Source organism: Nothobranchius furzeri, chromosome 12 (assembly GCF_043380555.1).
Source record: "Nothobranchius furzeri strain GRZ-AD chromosome 12, NfurGRZ-RIMD1, whole genome shotgun sequence".
Taxonomy (NCBI): domain Eukaryota; kingdom Metazoa; phylum Chordata; class Actinopteri; order Cyprinodontiformes; family Nothobranchiidae; genus Nothobranchius; species Nothobranchius furzeri.
Genome location: NC_091752.1, coordinates 9,609,826 through 9,617,720, shown reverse-complemented (window position 1 = coordinate 9,617,720; position 7,895 = coordinate 9,609,826). Strand labels below are relative to the sequence as shown.

General features: G+C 43.3%; 1 protein-coding gene across 1 annotated transcript; it reads right to left on the bottom strand.

Moving 5' to 3' along the window:
* Nucleotides 1-3,757: 3,757 nt before the first annotated feature.
* On the bottom strand, nucleotides 3,758-6,700 carry yipf4 (Yip1 domain family, member 4). The gene is made up of 6 exons (XM_015944031.3): nucleotides 6,436-6,700; nucleotides 5,666-5,819; nucleotides 5,276-5,447; nucleotides 4,843-4,920; nucleotides 4,642-4,755; nucleotides 3,758-4,197 (listed from the first exon to the last, which is right to left on the bottom strand). The coding sequence occupies exons 1-6, from the start codon at nucleotides 6,521-6,523 to the stop codon at nucleotides 4,060-4,062; spliced, it is 744 nt and encodes a 247-aa protein (XP_015799517.1). The 5' UTR covers nucleotides 6,524-6,700; the 3' UTR covers nucleotides 3,758-4,059.
* Nucleotides 6,701-7,895: the final 1,195 nt, after the last annotated feature.

Here is a 7,895-nt window from a genome sequence, read left to right as displayed (position 1 = left end):
ACCCCCGCATCACTGTAAAAGTCCTCTTTAGTGACTGGCAACGATTGAATGACGTGGTTTGGTTTGTGCTAGTTATCATTGGTCCTTGTCAGACACGTGACCTGCGTGTCAACCACACCCCCTTATCGCCATTATAGGTGAATGACAACCATCGTGAATGACTCGCGTTGCTAGGGCAAGCTGCAACTGAAGACGAAGCAGAACAAGTGGAAAGGATGGATACAAAGAACAAGGATGAACACTTCCCTACAGGGATGAAGTTGTGAAGGAGGATAGGGATCAGAATGTTCAGAAATCGTCTCCAATCGACATTGTAGATCCCAACGACCTGAAGGGAAACAAATGGAGCTCAAACACTGCTGATAATAAATCACCTGAGTCAACGTACTACTACTGCAACACGTTTATAATCAAGTAAAAGTTAAAAGTAACCGCTAACACGGGTTTTATTTCTGGGTGGGCCTTAATTAAACACGTTATTACGCTAGACATGTTTGTTTTCATTTTGACCAACAGTTTAATAAACGTCATGATCATTTCCTCTTGTCATTTTTATTTGTAGAATAATAAATAAAAATTCACAATTTCATTTTCATTAAAGAGCAAGTCACCCCCTACCAGAGCATTACTCCGCTCCCACTTCCTGTTTGAAAAATGCAACAAATGCTGTTGCCTAGCAGACCGAGAGGGGGGAGACGCTAACACACACACACACACACACACAGGCTCACAACGACATTGTGACATCATATGGTACCAGCTAACGTTCTAGGGTACCTCTTAGCCAATAGCGATGGCAGATTTAAATTCAAATGCTGTGCAGAGTTTTTACCTGACAACGGCACAACACTGCCAGTTTTAGGCAGAAGATTTAAATTTTAAATAAAATGCACTAAAGTGCAAAACTATTGAGTCTGAATGTGGCAGATGAGGTGGTCAGCTTTTTATTGTTGGCGCAGCTGCACCGGTTCAGATGATGGACGCTGGGGTCAATCATTGAGGTCACCTGGGTGGTGAGACAGGAGACGTCCAGCGTGCCTGGGGTCATTGAGGAAGCCGTGCTTACGGGTTTACTTTGATCTTCTTCAGGGCTGGGCAATAAATCTAAAATGTATCATTATCAAAATTTCTGACTCTTATCGAGATAATTTTTTCCGCGTCAATATATTTGATCTGAAAAAATGAAAAGATGTGCAGGTTGGCAACGTTCATGTCCCTTTAAGAAGCTGTACCACCTTGACTCGAGTAGCCCCACATTTAGCCCCGCCCCAATCTCCGGGAGGCAGTCAGGGGTAGTTTCCCCTGACTGCCTCTCGTCAGGGGTAGTTGGGATTCACTGCTGCAGAATCAGATGGACCTTAAAGAGCAAGTCACCCCCAAATCAACAATTTTTTCTGATTAACTGTATAAAGATGTGCAAGTTGGCAACGTTCATGTCCCTTTAAGAAGCTGTACCACCTTGACTCGAGTAGCCCCACATTTAGCCTCGCCCCAATCTCCGAGAGGCAGTCAGGGGTAGTTTCCCCTGACTGCCTCTCGTCAGGGGTAGTTGGGATTCACTGCTGCAGAATCAGATGGACCTTAAAGAGCAAGTCACCCCCAAATCAACAATTTTTTCTGATTAACTGTATAAATGCGTGTCTAATCGTGCTGCAGACACGTGTAGTCAATAGTTTTGCACTTTTGTGCATTTTAGTTAAAATTTAAATTATCTGCCTAAAACTGTCAGTGTTGTGCCGTTGTCAGGCAAAAACTCTGCACTGCATTTGAATTTAAATCTTCCATTGCTATTGGCTAAGAGGTACCCTAGAATGTTAGCTGGTACCATATGATGTCACAATGTCGTGAGCCTGTGTGTGTGTGTGTGTGTATTTGTTAGAGGCTCCCCCCTCTCCGTCTGCTAGGCAACAGCATTTGTTGCATATTTCAAACAGGAAGTGGGAGTGGAGTAGGACTCTGGTAGGGGGTGACTTGCTCTTTAAGCAACATTTGTTCCTTTAAAAGATGTGCTTTAAAAATAGACAAACTAAGGTTCTCACAGACTGAAGGTGCCTCCCAACTTTCAAAGTGGGGACGCAAAGCTAACATTGTTCCCCCTTGTTGGCTACAGGCCTCCTTCAGATGTGGAGATGAGAAATCCCAGCGTAACAGCAGCATGTGCTATGCTATAAATAAGAGAAAACGATTTATGTTGCTCGTGCATCAGTAGGTCTGTAAGCCCACTGAAACATAAAGATCAGGCTAAAGTTGAAATAAATCTAGCGTAGAAATCTAGACAGAGTGTAGCAGAAGCAAAATTATTTTGCTCGGCCAGTCGTATATTCAGGTACGTAAAATGGCTTAAATATGCGTCCAGCTGAGATGTTGATGAAGCCGGTGTCGGTACAGGATCTGCTCGGGTGCAAAATCGGCTCAGGGTCCTTCGACTGCCGATGACGTCAAAGTACGGCAAACCGACTCGGACAAAATACACTACACCTCTATACTGTTGGAAAGAATTTAGCACTTTCGTTATTAAAATAACGTTTCTTAAGACGTAAGTTTGTGTTTATAATGGTATTAGTAAAATAAAACACTATATCTTATTCATAATGTTGAACTCCTCTTTGAGCACATCCCTTGAAGAATCATAGGTATTAGCAACACCTGTGAAATTGTATTTGCAGGAAAGAAGTGTGTCCCGTTTATTTAAGTATTTTTGTGTTTAGAGTTTTTGACGTCTTGTCATAGACTGTAGCTGCTAGCCAAAACTCTGGAGTTAAAAGTTTTCTGGCTTTACTAAAAAACCTGTCTGTATTTATTTGATTGATGGTATTTTTACTTTCTATTAGACTCCAAATGTAATCATTTGGCACGTTTGTAATTCATTATTTGCAATAATGTAATCGGCGATATTAGCATTAGCGTTTCTATGGGTTTTTCCCATGTATATTAGCATTGCGCTAACCACTCGCTGCCAAATTGCAGCCTTTGAGATTAGAAAATCTCCTGGCTTTAGTAAAATACCTGTCTGTACTTATTTGATTGATGGTATTTTTACTTTCTATTAGACTCCAAATGTAATCATTTGGCACGTTTCTAAATCATAATTTGTAATAATGTAATCGGCGATATTAGCATTAGCATTCCTATGGGTTTTTCCATGTATATTAGCATTGCGCTAACCACTCGCTGCCAAATTGAAGCCTTTGAGATTAGAAAATCTCCGTTTGTCACATCGCAATTTAATTGCACATGCAGTTAATCGTTCAGCCCTAATATACATGCAGCTCTATGCTACAAGTGTATTTTCAAAGAGGTAATGATGGATTTCTTTGTAAAAGTTGTCCATCTTTCCAATAGAAAGATTTGCCTGGACCAACGTAACATGATAACAACGTAACGTGATTACGTAATTCCGTAAGGTTCATGTTCAGCCAATCAACTACTTAGACGTCATCGGCAGTCGACGGACCCCGAGCCGATCTTGCACCCGAGCAGATCCTGTACCGACACCGGGAGGCTAAAGGCCAGGCCTCCTCAGGCGGAGGAGTGTTGGATTTCCTTCTGAATGAAGTCGGTCTAAAACAGAATCAGGAGCAGAAAGACACCCCGCCTGCTTTCAGGACCCAAACGGCACCTTAAGGGTTATAAAAATCAGCCAGCAGATCTGTGAGATGATGGGTGACCTTCTCATCCTGTAACAGTGAAAACATGAGCAGAAGCCCAGTGTCGTATCTAGTTCCTCCATCATGAACATATTATTTACACATTTACATCAAATCATTCAGTTTCATTTATTCTCACACCAACAACCCTGCAGAGGACCATAAACCACAGAGAAAATGAAGGGACAGAAGTGCACGGCTGAACGAGACATTTTTGAGCTTCAAGCTGCAAAATTATTAGCATTTTATTAACCAAAGACAGCAGGAGTAAAAGTATTTACAGTGATAATATTTATATTTCCCCACAGCCCTCAAATGAACAGCGTTAAAAAAGGAAATGGACACCTTTTTAAAATAAACTCATTATTGTGCGACCGAGGCCAATGTCTGTGATGAGGCCCAACTAGTCCAGTTACACACCAGTATATAGCGACAGGAAGTAGATATACAAAAGGAAAACAGGGTATATGAGAAGAGGCTTCTTTGTTTTGAATTCATCTCCGACGAGAAGTGAAGCAGCGCTGTACGCAGCCCAGAACACGCCCAACAGCTGGAGGGAGAGAACACAGACATCAGAACACCTGACAGGTCTCGCCTTTAGCCCAGATGGCACCTTTACATTAATAAAAACTACTTTATTTACTCGTTTTTTTTTTTGTCTGATCAATGTTTTGCTGATCTGAAACATATAAACGAAACATAACCCTGACCAGAACAAGTAAACAAATCCTGTGTTAATAAAACTCTTTACTGTTGTTTCACAGATCAAACTTTAGGATTCAGCTGCCATCCCAGCTAATTACCTTCTCACCATCATTAATTCAGTCAGTTTAAAGCCAATAAAACCAAAGTGAGGTTTGATCCTTTTTATCTGCAAGTTTTACAAAAGATTACTCTTTTTACAGCAAGTTTTTCCCTTTTTGCAACATTTCAAAGAACATTTCGGGCGATTTTGTCTTTTAAAGCAAAGATATAAAAGATTTCTCTGACTTACTTTGATCAGTGTAGAAACGACCTCCAGCCTTCCGATCACTAGGAGCAGAGGGGCGATGACTATGAGCGGAAGAAGGGAATATCCTATCACTCCAAGCACCTGGCCGTAAGAAACCTGCTCAAAACACCAACAGGAACCACATGATTTATTTGAACCAATCAGAAGTTACAGCCGGTTGTTTGGTTTCCCTGCAGAACTTACTTCCCCACCGAGAACACGAGCCAAAAGGAAGATCGTTAGAGATCCAAAGATCCAGATGGTGATGATCCAAGACACAACCTGCCAAACAAAACCACATTTTAGCCTCAGTGTGAGTTTGGAGAAGACCCAGACCGCTGATATTCTCGGCTCAGAGGCAAAAACACTAAAAATAACTCTAAATGGTGAAATAAATAAAATCAACAATCAGAAAAATCAGGTGTTTTAGACGCACTCTGTACAGTTTGTTTTATTGCAAAAATAATGAGGACAGAAAACAGAAAATCGTGAGTTTTGTGTTGATATAAAGCTGTGTTGATCCAGACAGGAGATGGGAATTAATTTATAAGTTATAACCAGATTTAGACTGAGGGCCACTGGTCAACATGGTTGGTGGAAGCAGATGATCCAGCTGTGCTGTGGGTGTCCCGCTCACCCTGAACTGCCCGTAGATGGAGATCATGGAGAAAAGGAGCACTACAGCCAGAGGGCCCCAGAAGTCCGGGTTGTCTCGTACGACCTGCCGGTTGTAACCCAGAGATGGCATGGGCATCAGCACACATCGGATCTTATAATAGATGTCCTTCAGGTCAATGTCCAGCTCTTCCCTGAAAAGGAGACACACGGCTACAATGACCGACAGCAACAACTCAACACAATCCACAATAAACAGGATTCCAGCTCAAGTGTTTCTGTTGATCTCATTGTTCGTGGTCTGTGAATCAGGGACTTCTTCTAACTTCCTACCGTCACCCTAATGTGTAGAGAAGAATCAGACATGTGAACCTGAAGGCTAGGAGCAAAATTGATTAGAAAACCCTCGTACAGAAGAGGTTTGCTTTCTTCGTTCTCCTCTTCCTCCACCTCCAGCAGCCAGCCATAGCCTCGTTGCCTCAGGAAGGTGGTGGCGTACGGATCTTTACCTCCATCACTGTCCATGTTTAGTTTCACATCCGGAGTGCTGATGGTGCCGCTGAGGTCTGAGAAGAGCACAGATGATTTCAGACTGTCGGCTTTCTTCACAGATACTCAGCATAAAGATGCACAAACATTTCTTTATGCAGCCAGAAGATCAGCAATGACTGACTCAATACATACTAATATAAATCATACATGGAGTCAGACATATGTTTGATTGATACAATAAACCCCCGAAAACACAAAATAAAAGTTTTGTTTTACGGGTTATTTTGGATTCAAATGTTATAAAACAACACATTAATGTTCCACATGCGTCATCTAAAATACAGACAAATGCGCCGGTGGGTACATGTAGGAGAACTGGACCAAAATCATCTGCAATGGGTCCAAAAATGAGCTCAATCTCCTTCATGAAACAAAAATAGTATCAGTTTAATGACTTCATATCTACTTGTTATTCGTGTAGCTGGAATTCCAGCTAGAACATGATGCTAGGCTAGGCTAATAAACAGTACAAATAGTCATCCTCTACGTTTAATAATTTCGCGGAGAATTAAGTTAACTGACTGAGCTGACGCGTTGTTTTACCAAAATAAAACTTATGTAAAATATTTAACAGAGCTGCTGTTGAACGTCACGGCCTACAGCTGTGTGGCGCTGCTAGCATTAGCTTACCCTCAGCTTCCGAAGAGGAGACGAAGGTAAAATCTCCGTTTGTCGGAGAGAACTGCATGTTTGTTTTTTCCTTTGCTGCTTCTCCCATCAGCTCCAGAGTAATGGCATTTACTTGAACAGTTGGTGAAATATGCCGAGGCTCGTTAATGAAGCTGTCATTGATCACAGCTCATCGGGAAAGTTTAATTATTGCATTTTGTTTTCGTTCAGCCCTAGCGCTGCGGTGGTCAACAAACCGGAAGTCAGGAGGAAGCTGAAAACAGACACGTCTTAACGCGTGTTCAGGGCCCCGTCGCATTGCTCGGACATTAGAAACACCAATAATAAAATGAAAAAATAAAATAAATTAAAATTGAGTGTGTGGATGAAAGCCCAGTTTCAAACTTGGTAATGATGGCTCTTTGTTCATTGATTTGCAAATCTTTTGAGCCAGGGACAAACTGAAAGTACTTGCAGGCGAGAAACAACAGAGCACCTAAACTAAATTAATGAAACAAACCTATTTTAAAGCCTCTCCCTGGGCTGCCACCTTACCCTGGTGGAGGGGTTTGAGTGTCTCAATGATCCTAGGAGCTAAATTGTCTGAGGCTTTCTGCCTCTGGTAGGGTCACCCATGGCAAACAGGTCGTAGGTGAGGGATCAGACAAAGAGCAGCCCGAAGACCTCTTATGATGAATTATATAAATGGAAACCGTGTTCCCTCGCCCAGACGTGGGTCACCGGGGCCCCCCTCTGGAGCCCATGGAGCCCGGCCGGGCACAGCCCTTACCATGGGCTCACCACTCATGGGAGGGGCCAAAGGGGTCGGGTGCAGTGTGTGACAGGTGGTAGTCGAGGGCAGGGACCTTGGCGGTCTGATCCTCAGCTACAGAAGCTGGCTCTTGGCACATGGAATGTCACCTCTCTGGTGGAGAAGGAGCCTGAGTTGGTGTGTGAGGTTGAGAGGTTCCGACTAGATATAGTCGGACTCACCTCAACGCATGGCTCTGGCTCTGGAACCAGTTTCATTGAGAGGGGTTGGACTTTCTACCACTCTGGAGTTGCTCCCACTGAGAGGTGCCGAGCAGGGGCGGGCATACCAGTTGTCCCCCATCTTGGTACCTGTACGTTGGGGTTTACCTCAGTGAATGAGAGGGTAGCCTCCTTACGCCTACGTGTGGGGGGACAGCTCTGACTGTGGCCTGTGCTTATGCACCTAACTACAGTTCAGACTACCCACCCATTTGGAGTCTTTGGAGGGGGTGCTGGAAAGCGCTCTTTCCAGTGACTCCCTCGTTCTGTTGGGGGACTTTAACGCTCATGTGGGCAACGACAGTGGGACCTGGAGAGGTGTGGTTGGGAGGAACGGCCCCCCTGATCTGAATTCGAGGGGTGTTTTGTTATTGGACTTCTGTGCCAGTCATGGATTGTCCATAATGAACACCATGTTCACACATAAAGGTGTCAATATGTGCTCTTGG